Below are 13,637 nucleotides of genomic sequence, written 5' to 3' on the forward strand. Positions count from 1 at the left end.
TCTCTGACTGCTTGTTTAAGAACGGGGTTGGAGCTGGTGGGAAACCATCCTGCGCTCAGCTCTCTTCTTCCTCCTGCAGCCCAGGGCTTAGCTGCGGGCCTAACTTCGTAGGCATCTCTCACCCGGGGAGCGGGAGCGTTTGTTATTAAAGCCACTTCTCTAGCGTTTGTTATTAAAGCCACTTCTCTAGCGAAAGGAGGCTGAGTCTGCGGCAGCTCCTCAAGGCGGCCTCTTTCCCCGCAGCTGTCCCCGGTCTACGCGGGGAGGACCTGCGGCCTGTGCGGGAACTTCAACGGCAACAAGGGCGACGACTTCCGCACGCCCGCGGGCCTGGTGGAGCCCCTGGTGGAGGACTTCGGGAACGCGTGGAAGCTGCACGCGGACTGCGCGGACCTGCGGCAGCAGCACAGCGACCCCTGCAAGCTCAACCCGCGCCTGGGTACGTGTGGGAGCCCGCGGAGAGCGAGGTCCCTGCGGAGCCCCGAGATCCCCACGTTCCCGCGCGCTCCAGGGGGCGGGGCGCCCGGCGCTGGGGGAGGGAAGCGCTGGTTTTTTTTCCCACCGCGTCTGGATTATTCTTTATTTTTCAAAGCCCCTTTATTGGGCACCCTCCGTGGGCCAGATTCTGGGAAAGGAAAGAACAGGACGTAGTTCCCGCCCCTGAACCTTCTCAGTCTGTTGGGGCAGCAGCCACCAAAATGAATTAAATTATCGTCAGATAAATGCACTGGAGGAGCCTTTTGCAGAGTCATCTGCTGAGACATGTCAGCCTGACGCGAAGTTCCCCAGCTTACCCGGCCCCTCGTGGCACTGTTTCTTCCTCTGCCAGGAGGTGTGCCCTGGCCATACAGCTTCTTATGAATTTAAGCCGAATGTAATTAGGAAGGATATTGACCAGGGAAGAAAAATCACAGAGCCAAGGGGTGTTTCGGCGGCATGTGCTGCGGAGGGAGAAGCTGGGATGAGGATCGCAGAGTAGGAGACCACGTTATCCCTGGGGGCGCGGGGCACCCAGGCTGTGGCTGTGCCCTCGCTAAGCCCGGCTTCCCGTCTCTCCCCTCCCCCACAGCCAAGTTCGCGGAGGAGGCGTGCTCTCTCCTGACGTCCCCCAAGTTCGAGGCCTGCCACCACGCCGTGGGCCCGCTGCCCTACCTGCAGAACTGTCACTACGACGTCTGCTCCTGCTCCGACGGCCGGGACTGCCTGTGCAGCGCCGTGGCCAACTACGCTGCTGCCTGTGCCCGGAAAGGGGTGCACGTCGCGTGGCGGGAGCCCAGCTTCTGTGGTGGGTGCCCTCCCTGCCTGCCACCCCCTCCCCGAAACCCAACAGAATCTGCCGCGGATGCCCTCCCTCTCCATGCACGTGGCCTTTGCTCTGTCCACATTCCTGCATTCCGAACCGGGCCCAGGGGCATCTGACAGGCATAGCGTGTGGGAACAGTTCATTTGCAGCCACATTGCCCTCCCATCTCCCAGCAGGACACAGGGAGCGGGGGGCGGGGAGGAACTGGCTCACCCATAGGACAGCCTGGCTACTCCCGCTATTTCAGGAGGGCAAGTTTGACCCCTTACCTGGAGGCCTAGAACATTATTGGTGTCCCTGCCAAGCTGAGCTTGCCTGCGGCTGCTGCCACCTAGTGTTGGCTGCATGTATGGCCAGACTGTGGAGTGAGTGGGTCCCTGCATCCCTGGAAGGTCTGATGAAGGCAAGGGGACAGGCACGCGCCAATCCTTTGCTCTTAAGTTCAGACGAACCATCGGTGGTCTCCTGGCCCAAATTTCGGGCATTGTATAAAGCCGTGTGAAGTGGAATGACACCATTAGAGGCTCATTCTGCCCTGTTAGTTCTGGCAGGAGAGTTGGATCTGCCCCATGCTCCAGTCCCCCGAGTGGATGGATTGTGCTCACTTTTTGTTGTTAATGTAGTTGCTCAGGGGATAATTGCTGAGTGCCCAGTGTGGTGAGGAAATGGCAGTGGCATAGAACCTGAATCTTCCTTTTTGAGACACAGATGGGTCTGGTTCCCTACTAGTTTCCTAACACACTGAGTGAAATGATACTTAGGTTACTGCAGGGGCAACCAAGGAAGGCTTTCTGGAGGTGGCATACTAGGTTAGGTTTTTAAAATACTTTTTTTTTTTTTTTTTTGGCATAAAAGAGTTGTTTCCATGCTAGAACAGTAGCATGATGCATAGAAGTGAGGAAGGTATTCCGGAAGGATACGGTGTGGTGGATATTGTCATTTTTAGGGCTAGGTAGATGTGTTTGGAGACAAATATTTGGTGGTCTTGACAGAAGCAGGAAAATAGGAGCTATGAGGAATGGTGAAAGGACTTAATATCATGTATTTGAAGAGGAGTTTAGGTATGGGGTTTATTGAACCAGCTCATGTTTTGAGTCAAAGCAATCCCACAAAAAAGCTGAGGCCTTCTGGCTACTTGCCTGTCACTTGCCAGCATGAGATCTTGAGCCCTTCACGTCCCTGTCCAGACCTTAGGTCCTCATGAGTGTTTGCTGTTTAGAAATTGGGGACAGTAATGAGGGGCAAATGATGTGATGTTTGTGAATCTGCTTTGCTTGTCCAGCAATATTAGAAATGATGCCTGATCAGTGTGCGATAGCATCCGAAGGACTTCCTACTTTAGGACATTCTCCCAGAATGCAGAGGACTTACCTAAATATTCTTTAATCGCCCAAGAGAAGCTGTTCTTAGCCTCCACGGATAACAGCTTTCACAGGGACTGAGATTGGATTAGAGAGTTCCCTGACTCCGGAGGCTTTAAGATACGGAAGGGAAATCTGTCTCTATGGGTCTATGTGGAGGTGAACCAGACGGCCTTGGGTTGGTCTTCTGAGCCCAAGGAAGGTGGGCAGGACTCTTGGATTCATCCTGTTTCTCACTTTGTCTTCCCGAGAGAAAAAAACAGCTCCCTAAATCACTGACTCCATCCAGAAGGAGCGGTCACACCAACTGGGGACACTCACGGAGCAAGGACTGATCACATACTAGTAGCTGCTTTGTGGGCTCCTTGAAGACAGGGACCAAGCTTTACCATCTCTGCATCCCTGAGCCTAGCACAGCCCTTGGCACACAGTGGGAGCACAATGAGATGGAGCTGTGCATTCTTCTGGGGGAAGGAACCATTTAACGCGGCTTCAAGCCAGCTCTAGTGACAGCCCGTCAGAGCGTAAAAGCAGCTCTTGGGTCCAGCTGCTCCGTTAATGGGTGAAATGTGCCCTTATCATGGTGGGTTCAATGGACTGAAAGGGACTTCCATCTTTATTGCCCAACACACCCCATCTTCACCCACCCTTGCCCTAATTATTTACCCAATGACCCGACCTCTCTGCTGGTCCAGAGGAAAATCTATATGTAATATGGTTACAGAGCCCCCTCCCTCCCCAGCTACCCTCAAATACCAGGCCCAGAGCAGGTGCAGGAGGGGAGGCTGTGGGGCACCTCTGGAGAGGCCCCCCTCATTTCTGAGGTTCAGGGCAGGGCTGTCTTTTACAGCTTCTGTGAAATGCTCCGCCAGTGGGCTTCACAGTAGAAATGGATTCTAATGGAGGGGAAGGATCCTAATGGCCCCAGGAGCAGTGTCCCCAGAGCGAGGGTCTCATTTCTTGGACAACAGCGATTGGCAACAGGGAAGCGGTTTGCCCCCACACCTCCCAGTAAAGAATTGCATCATCGGGGTGCCCATGAGACTGCTGGGAGCACAGAGGGTAGGTTATGTGTCTGCCAGAATCCAGGAGGGCCGGTCTCTCAGGCCCAGACCTTCCTCTGGAACACCCCTCCCACCTGAGCTGGGGCTACGTCTCCAGGGTAATCATAACACAATAACAGCAGGGAACATTTGCCCTGGGCCAGGCATTCCTCTGAACACGTTAGCTCACGTAACTGCCCCAGCAATCCAGGTGGGTACTGTCATCATATTCCAGGGAGGAAACTACTCAAAGTCACCTCACTAACTGATGGCAGAACTGGGGCTTGAACCCAGGAATTTGGGTTACAGAGCCCCCTCTCTTAGCTACTTTGCTGTACTTCCTTCTGCCTTTTGTCTGTTGTGCTATTTCTATGTGGGAGGCCAGGGAGAGGGAGGCTATGGGCACGTGGGTGCTGCCCACTTCGCTGGAATCAGTCTGAGTGTCCCTGCTCTATGTGACTGGTGTGTCCCCAAAAGCATGGCTCCTAAGGGAGTGTTACCTTTTTAGAGCCTAATGATTAGGAGCATGAGCTTTTGGTTCACAGAGAGCTGGGTTCCAATCTTGCCTCTGCTCTGCCTTCGAGGCATGACCCTGACAAGTCACTTAGCTTAAGTGACAGTTTCCTTATCCGTAGAAAGGGGGATATGAGATCTAACTCACTGCAAGAGGTGTGAAAGGCATAAAACTTGTGTAAAGAGCAGGCTATGCAATAGGTGCTCAAAAAATTATGGCCATTCTGTTATTATCATCATGGGAGAAATGCCCTTGCCCATTAATCCTTGTTCCTTTTAATATTCACAGCTTCACAACCCAGCAGGATCTCTACTATGTCCCAGGTTTTAAGGAGTCAGCAATGACTAGCATGACCCTTCTGGTTACGCAGAGAAAATATGTGTATCCCTAATTATAATAGACATTTGTGAGCATAAAGATACAGTTTTGCTCATAGTGGGAAAGAAGAGCAGTGATCATACAGATATAATTGGGGAGGGGGGGTCACAGCTGCAAGGGGCCACCCCAAGTCCTTGTCATCTTAATGTTTCCACTGAGCCCTCCTTCCTCTCCCTCTCTCCTAGCGCTGAGCTGCCCACAGGGTCAGGTGTACCTGCAGTGTGGGACCCCCTGCAACATGACCTGCCGCTCCCTCTCTTACCCGGATGAGGAATGCACCGAGCTCTGCCTGGAGGGCTGCTTCTGTCCCCCCGGACTCTACCTGGATGAGAGAGGAGACTGCGTGCCTAAGTCCCAGTGCCCCTGTTACTATGATGGTGAGATCTTCCAGCCTGAAGACATCTTCTCAGACCACCACACCATGTGGTAAGTGCAAGCACCAGGGAAAGAAAAATGGTCCCCCAAGTCCTTCATTTCACAGATGGGTAAGCTGAGGCCTCAGAATGGGAGTGACTTGTCTGCAGTTGCACAGGAAGTCAGAGCAGAGCTGGGACTGTGCCCAGGTCTTCTGACTTTCTTGCTACGCGGGAAACTAGAACTGTGGGCTGGCAATAGGATTCCTTGATTTTTATTGCCAACGGTCATGTGTTGGGCCCTTTTCTAGAACATGAAACGCGGGCTCTCCTTGTCCCTCTCCCCTTCAGCCTCTTGTCAGTGGCTCAGGTTGAAACATTTGAACCAGAAGAAAAGACATCACAGAAGTGTTGCCTCAGTGGTGCATTGCTGTCCCGACTGGCTTGTGCACGTTCTTGAAAAATAGCTCTAAATAGTGCCTGCTTCTTGCTGCCCTTCGTCCAGGTCCTCTGTCATGGCCAGTTTCCGCAGGGTTGTCATGGTCACAGAAAAAATTTGTAGCAGAAGCTTTGTTGGGCAAACACTTCCTTGGCACCTGCTCAGTCCCTGGTGCTGGGCTAGAGACGGGACATCTAAAGATGAACAGACAGTGTGGGCCCCAAGGGAGCTGCCAGTCTACTAGGGAGAACAGTTAAAATGTCCTGATTCTGGAAAATTTCACACAGACATAAAAGAGAGAGAATAGTGTAAGGATCCCTAATGCATTCATCCCAGCTTCAGTGATTATCAGCACTTTGTCATTCTTAGTTTATCTATTCCCTCCTTCCCTTTGAGGCTGGAATAGTTTACAGAAAACCCGAGCTATTACCTCATTTCATGTGAAAATACTTCAGTATGTATGTCTAATAGATAGTACTTATAAAAACCTAACATTAACAATAGTTTCTTGATAACATTTAACATTCAATCCATGCTCACTTTTTTCCTGATTGTCTCAAAATGTCTATTTTTAATTGGTTCATTTGAATCAAGGTTCAAACAAGGTCTGCATGTTGCATTTGGTATAAAACTTTTCTCATCATTTCAGTGAGATTAACTTGCAGCCCCTCTCAATTAATGTACCCCCAACAGGCTGTTTACACTTGTATTAAAGCAATTGAGGCCATTAGACTTGGATTTCAGTGAAATGTGTTGATTATCCTTCTAGACTGTGACCTCCCCAAGGGTAGAGAACATATGTCAGACCCAGATCCCCAACACCTAATACAGTTCTGGCAAAAAGTAGGTAGAACCAATGTTTTGAGATGAAATAACTAATATTTGGTAGACTCACCATAACAGAGACAAAAATCTCTACTCCTTCAGAACAGGAAAAGGTTGCTCATGGTGTGGTTCCCCCAGAGTGAGTAATTCAAGGGAGATGGAAGCCACAGTCTTTTATAACCTCATCTTAAGTGACATATGGTATGTCGCTACTGCCATGTACTGTTGGTCACACAGACCAAACTTTGTACAGTGGAGGAGGAGGTTACACAGGGGTGTGGCTACCAGGATGTGGGATCATTGGGGACCATTTAGGAGACTAGATGTTAGGAAAATAGATACTCATGTTAGGGGACAGGGCTGGGATTGGAAGATAGAAAAAAAATAAAAAATCGAGTCCTTTATGCAAAGCCTATGCTGGATGCTGGGGATAAAATGGCGAGCAAGAGCAGTCATGGCTTCTGCATTCTTGGATCTTATAGTCCAAGACAGAGAGAGATGTTAACCAATAAAAACCCAAATATATGTCAAGCTACAGTGTGCTAAGTTCTATGAAAAGGAGCCCAGAGTGAGTGGGAGGCGAGGAGACAGAGATGGTGGTTGTAGCCGCTCTTGCAAAGCTGAGCTGTGGTTTTCCTCTGCAGCTACTGTGAGGACGGCTTCATGCACTGCAGCACGAGCGGAGCCCCGGGAAGCCTGTTGCCACAGCACATTGTCCTCAGCGGTCCTCTCGGTCCCCTGTCTCACCGCAGTGAGTACTGGCCCCTGGAAGGGCGCTTCCTCCCGCCACCCAGACTTCTCATGCATGGAAAGGTGAGAGGGCTGGGCTGCTGCCCGAGGTGCTTGTCCATTCAGACACAGGTCAGGATCGCCACTATTTCTGTTCGTGTGAGTGACTCTCAGGACTAGACACACCTTTCTTGGTATGTGTGAACCCAAGTTGTTGAGGCAGGACGAATTTTCTTTTGTGACCCGGGAAAGACTGAATTATCTGCAGGTGGGTTCAGTGAGGCCTCTAATTTGCCCATGGTGACCTCAGCCCATGGTGAGCAGCTCTGGGTGAGTCGGTCGCCTTGATTGTGGTGAAAACACCTGCCTGCAATGGCTTCCTTTTTCCTAAGGACTTGCTGGCAAGGACACTTCTTTAGAAAGTGTATTTGAAAGAGGAGAGTTTGGACCTGTCTCTCTCAGTTCGAAGGTCCTAATAGTTGCTGCTGTTTAAGGACAAGGCCTGGAAGAGAGAAGGGGCCGGGCCAGCACTGGTGGGACCATATTCACATTTATGGGTCACCCTTGCTTAGATAGGCCCTCCCAGTAGCCGGGAGAGAATGCCTTTAGCGGTTCTCAACCTGTGGGTTGCGACCCCTTTGGTGGTCGAATGACCCTTTCACAGGGGTCGCCTAAGACCATCCTGTATATCAAAAATTTACATTACGATTCACAACAGTAGCAACATTACAGTTATGAAGTAGCAACGAAAATAATTTTATGGTTGGGTCATAACATGAGGAACTGTATTTAAAGGGCCAGAAGGTTGAGAACCACTGCTTTAGGCAGCTAAATGGGCTATTTTCAACCTCTAGCTTGACCTCTCCTCTTTCTGCCTCTCACTTTCTTCAAGATGCCCTCTTTCCTTGTGGCCCCGCTCTGTGCCATGTGTTTGTCTGCCAGCTTGCCCTGGGTGAGAAGACTGGTTCCCCCACATGATGGACTGGGAAGCATCTCTCAGTCTGGAGCTGGGTCAAGGTCCCAAGCACTGGGTGGCTCACAAGTTGAAAGAAAAACTTATGACCTTGTCCTATTCTGTTCAGCCTGCTATAACAAAACACCACAGCCTGGTGGCTTATAAACAGGAATTTATAGCTGACAGTTCTGGAGGCTGAAAATCTGAGACCAGGGTGTCAGCATGGTTGGCTGGGGGTCCTCTTCATGGCTCATAGCTGATGCCTTCTCGCTGTGTCCTCACATGGTAGATGGGGCTGAGGAGTTCTGTGGAGTCTCATAAGGGCACTAATCCCATTTGTGAGGGTTCCATCTTATAACCTAATCACCTCTCAAAGGCCTCCCCTTCTAATATCATCACATTTGGGGGTTAGGATTTCAACATATGGATTTTTGGGGACCCAAACATTCAGCCCATAGTAAACCTGTAGGTCACTGCAGCCTGCCTCTTTCTCCTTCATGCTGTCTTTTATTGAAGCATCTTGGTCACATTCCCCCTTTCCCTTTCATTGTGTCTCTTGGGTCTGTCTTTAACTCTCAGAATCTTCTAATCTAGTCACTGGAAGGGATCATCCTTTTCAAAGTCAGGAAATTCCTAAAATGTTGTGTGACTTGGAAAAGCCATTTAATCTTTTAGGGTTTCAATTTCTCAACAAAAAGTTTCCATATAAAAATAAGGCTAGAGTCCTAGCTGATTTGGCTCTGTGGATAGAGCAGTGTTCGGCACACTGTGGCTCGCGAGCCATATGCAGCTCTTTGGCCCCTTGAGTGTGGCCACGAAGTTTCAATCGTACTGTACGAGTGCGCCCGCATGTAGTATTTTGTGGAAGAGCCACACTCAAGGGGCCGCAGTTTGCCGACCACTGGGATAGAGCATTGGCCTGCAGACTAAAGGGTCCCAGGTTTGATTCCAGTCAAGGCCACTTGCCTGGGTTGCTGGCTTGATTCCAAGTAGGGGAGCATGCAGGAACCAGCTAATCAATGATTCTCTCTCATCATTGATGTTCCTCTCTCTCTCTTTCCCTCTCCTTTCCTCTCTGAAATCAATAAAAAATGTTTAAATAATAAAATCAATAAAACATTTTTAAAAAATAAGGCTAGAGATTCTGGCTTCTGTGCCCACAGGAGATTGTAAGTGGTATGTCTAGTAAGATATACATGCTATGAAGTGCATCAGGATTTTTGAAAGAAAGGGGCTGTATCAGTCATCTGCTGTCATTATTTATTCAATCAGCCATTATACCTGCTAATTGTTAGGAAATATGATATATCAATGAACAAAATAAATAAGAAACCGTGTGCTCATGGAGCACATATTCTAGTGGGTGGGGTGGGAAATAAGTAAAATATATGGTATATCAGATGGTGGTCAAGTGGAGAATGGGAAAGCAGGGAGGTCAGCGGGGGTCTTAAGGGATGGAGGGTTGCAAATGTAAATAGAGTTGCTGGGATGGCCAGTGGCTGGACAAAGGGTGACATGTGAGCAAAGGCCCCTTTCAAGTTTTTGTGACGAAGTTAGTGGTAACAATTTTAGGAATGTCCTGTTGGGGCCCATAGAGGTTCCTTTTTAGCACCCAAACCAAGGTCCTTTAAAGCTTGGGTCTGGACATTTCTACCACGCATCCTGGTTCAATGCAACCCACTATCGCAGGGTGAAGGGAGATGTGGAGTGTGGCCATCAGAGGGATGCTGGGATCCAGAGAGGCACCTTTAGTGTAGGCAAAGGTCAGAAGCTCGGTTGAGTAGACGAGGCTGCCATCTGGTCCCACACAAGGAACCCAGCTCAGACTAGACCCACAGTAGGTAGGGCAGCACCCCATCCTAGGAAAGGGCAGCTCTGTGTCTCTGGAATGGAGTGACCGCACCTAGGGGACCACAGGACAGTATAGAAGGTAGGTCTATTCACCCAGTCACTGATGGCCTCTTTGATTTTCCCATCTCCAAGGTAAAAGGAGCTTGTCCTGCCGGCCCCCCATGGTCAAGTTGGTGTGTCCTGCTGACAACCCTCGGGCTGAAGGGCTGGAGTGTGCCAAAACCTGCCAGAACTACGACCTGGAGTGCATGAGCACGGGCTGCGTCTCCGGCTGCCTCTGTCCCCCGGGCATGGTGAGCCACCCACTGCTGCCAGGGGTCGGCAGTTGTCCATTTTCCTGTAGGCAGAGAGAGGAAGAAACAAGAGTTAAACCAGGGTGGGAACCAGGTGGCAGTGGTAATGGGGACAGGGGTCCGGGAGGTCCCTTGGCTGAGTCAGCCGCCAAAGTCAGGAAGGGAGATGGTAGGAAACTGTCTGGGTTTGATCCTGATGAGATCTGACAAAAATGCTTAGTGCACAGAGGTGCCATGGGAAGCAAAGCAAGAATTTCCAGAAAACTCAAGTGAAAAATAGGCACTTCTACTAGAATTTTCTTAGCCACTAGGAGCCCTTCTTAGTAGGTGTCTTCTTTCTCAGGGTTCACAGTGGTTTGCAGTCACCTGGCTCCTATGTGCCTCCTGATGGTGGCCATGGTCTGAGCATGCCCAAGTCTTCTTAACCTTCTTCCAAGTTTAATCTTAGGCCATTTTGAGTTAAAAATATTATATATATGTTATTTTTTTCACACTGGAAACCAGGAGAGATTCTGGATTTTCTCTTTCAAGTGCATCTTGTCTTCTTGCTTTCTTTGACTACAGTTCCTCAGACCCAAAGTGAGTGGTGAGGGGCAGGGGTTGTAGAGGCAAAAATAAGAGGGGGGCAGGGTGGCTCTCATATGGCTACAAAGGGCATAATGATGCCCAAGGCCTTGGCTTAGGGGCAGTGCCCAGGGCCAGGGGAGTTGCCAATATTCCGTGGGAGGCACTAGGACCCATCACCCGTGGCCCTCAGGAAGGCTGCCATTGTGTGTGTGCAGGGCAGATGGTCTATCTCTTGCCTCCAACCAACCCTTTCTCCTCCAAGACAGAGACTAGCTGCCACTCATTCTCCCCTGGACATCCCCCTCTGTCTTAGCCTCTCAGGATTCTGGAACTATCTCTCCTAATGAGGGAGCTAGAGATTGGCCCTAAACTAGAAGGTCTTGTTTGGTGCCTTGGCAGAACAAGCAGGCTGTTCAAAGAGGTATGTAAGGAGGAGGAGAAATAGGAGAGGGGCAAGAAATAGGAGAGAGGAGTGCAAGCTTCCATGTGCTCTTTTTACCCCGAAGGCCCCTTACTTTGACTGTCCCTTCTTCATACCTAGAGGTGACATTCTCCCACGTCCGAGGCGGCTCGGGCAAGAAAAGGGACATCCTTCAGGAGTTTGCATCAGCATCAGGGACTCTTTTCAATGAGTTTTGTTGTTGTTTTTGTCATGAAGGAAAGCATACAGATAGTCTTGAATATTAATAACCACAATGATTGCATGCGGTTAAATATTAATAACCACAACGATTGCATGATTGTCCCAAAGCCCCAGTGGAGAGTGAGACCTCGAGTACAGGATGTGGATGGGCTGTTAGGAGCTCACTGGCATTCCTGAAGCCTCTGGCAGACATCCCGAGGACCGTCTTTGGGTGTCTGTCTCTCACCTCAGCCTCAGGGGCTTGTCAACTAGAAACCTCGTGGTCTAAGAGATTGGGTTATTTTCACAACTGCTTCATGATGATGCCGACTAACGTGCAAATTATAGAGGCCAGATTCTGCAGAGCAGAAAGGCCTGGGTGATTTATTAAGTGCACAGCGTGTTGGCTGCTGCACAGGACACGTGTTCCTGGACGCAACGCAAAGAAAAAGAATCTGGAAACACCCGTTTGGGCCCATCTGACGGTGCAGACATCCTTCCCAAGGGTGCTTCTCTGTTTGGCCGTCCCCTGTGGAAGGTGGTGAGGCTGTGGCACATTACTGGGGGTTTGGGGGGAGAGGTCAGGAATTCTGTGTTCTGAGGACCTGAAAGGGGGGAGGGAGTAGTTCTTTCCTGTGGGGCAAGTCTACTGAGAGCAGAAAGAGTCCCCAAGTAGGAACAGAGGTCAGAGGGCCACGTTCTCAGTCCAGGCTGCACGGCTTTCTGGCTCCTTGCTCTTGGACAATCATCCACTCTTTCTCTGAGTCTCAGTTGCCTGGTCTGTAACATGGACACACTTCCTGTTCTGCCTTCATCGCATTTGCTGTGGACCTGAAGGAGTTGTATGTGAAAGAACTTTTAAAACCAGAAAGTGCTGTCAAATTGTAGGAACAGCTTTCATGATTGTTTTCATAAATCACCAAGGGTCAGTCTCAGAGGCTGACCCATCTGCTCTTCTAGTCCATGGGAGAAACACAAAGGGCCCATTTTCTTAAATTTCCAATCTGTTGTGGACCAAAGCTTTTCTAAATATAATAGAATAATCAGAAACAGGAAACAAAAAAAGCAATTACGTACAAAATATGACCCCTTTGATTTTTATTAGCTACACCAGGTGTATATTACTCAGTCAGATTGGCGTGTGATTTTCTAAACACCTCCTCTCCAGTCTGTGCTCATATCATCACAGACCGACACTGGCCCGTGGACCACACTCTGAGCAGTGCTGCTCTTGGTTGAAGATTGCCTTTCAAAGCGTCGCTCAATGCTCATTGCAAGGCCAGCAGCACCTGCTGGAGAATGCTGGGGGCAGGGAGAGAGCAGGGCCGGGCACCTGTCTAGAGCAGAGGTTTTCTGGTTCACTCCTCAAGTAGCAGCCTTCATTGGATCCTGCCACTGGTGCGCAGGGCCCCTTGCGTGGAACAAGAGGGTGGGCACACTTGTGGTAAGTGGTTGGTGGAGAAGCAGCATAAAAAAGGCATTGAATTGGAGCCCAAATATTCTAGGTTTGAATCCTGGCTCCTGACATTTCGTTAATAGAGTGGCAAGTCACTTAAAATCTTTGTGTCTGATTTCTATCACCTCTAAGATTGGGTTAGAAGGGTTGTTGTGAGGACAGAATATGACAGTGGCAGGCACATGGATGCTGCTTAGTAAGTGGTGGTTTAAGATGGCTATTATAAGAAGTTCATGGAGTAAAGCCATAAGTCATATTAGGAATGGAGATGCCCTAGTAAATTTTCAGACACGGGAGCAATTTTTTTGAAACCCCAATGTCCACATTATGAGGCCACTGGATCAATAAAATGGGGCTGCACTAGAAAATTTTAAAGTCTTTTTCTTTAGTTTCAGAGGTACTTGAGTGAACCACTTGCCTTTAAGTTAGAATTTTACCTGATTCTACCAGGAGGGGGCAGCAAAACACAACCTACTGCCCACTGTTCAGTCCTCATTCCAAACACAGCTGGAACCCTCTCTAGGAGCATCATCCAGGGGCAGAGTGAGAAGGAACCCCAAACCCAGGATTTCAACCCCTTCCAACACACAGGAGGAGACCAGAGGAAGAGAGGAAGCAGAACCACTCAAGGATACATAGTTGCATGGTGGAAATCCTGGTCTCCTGAGTCCCAGATTGGACCCTTCGGAGGCTGGGCCCGGAGGTGCTGTGGAGGAAGTGTAGTACCACTGCCTGGGAGATGCTCACTTCCCTTTTGAAATCTAGTGGTTGCACTTCCAAACTGGTACCCATTCTGCTGGTACAAGGATGCCTTTGGCAACGGGGAAGTGTGTTAAATTCCCTGTTTGTTAATTTCTTTGATGCACAGTTTTCTCACAGGCCCAATATGAAGACTGGAAAGACTTTGGTACTGTTTTTGGAGATATAGAGCTTGGGCTCAGGGGCCCA

At 49.7% G+C, this 13,637-nt stretch overlaps 1 protein-coding gene across 2 annotated transcripts in view; it reads left to right on the top strand.

Moving 5' to 3' along the window:
* The window catches only part of VWF (von Willebrand factor), a 119,333-nt gene that overhangs the window by 46,462 nt on the left and 59,234 nt on the right, over window positions 1–13,637 (top strand). For both annotated transcript variants that reach the window (XR_004965910.1, XM_036298336.1), the window contains exons 14-18: window positions 244–439; window positions 1,070–1,285; window positions 4,785–5,025; window positions 6,861–6,967; window positions 9,884–10,044. Coding sequence is in view for 1 of the 2 variants with exons in the window: in XM_036298336.1 (XP_036154229.1) it covers window positions 244–439; window positions 1,070–1,285; window positions 4,785–5,025; window positions 6,861–6,967; window positions 9,884–10,044 (921 nt within the window). In the remaining variant the exon portion in view is untranslated. The remainder of the gene's footprint in view (window positions 1–243; window positions 440–1,069; window positions 1,286–4,784; window positions 5,026–6,860; window positions 6,968–9,883; window positions 10,045–13,637) is intronic.

The sequence above is a fragment of the Myotis myotis genome, unplaced genomic scaffold, assembly GCF_014108235.1.
Source record: "Myotis myotis isolate mMyoMyo1 unplaced genomic scaffold, mMyoMyo1.p scaffold_m19_p_3, whole genome shotgun sequence".
Taxonomy (NCBI): Eukaryota; Metazoa; Chordata; class Mammalia; order Chiroptera; family Vespertilionidae; genus Myotis; species Myotis myotis.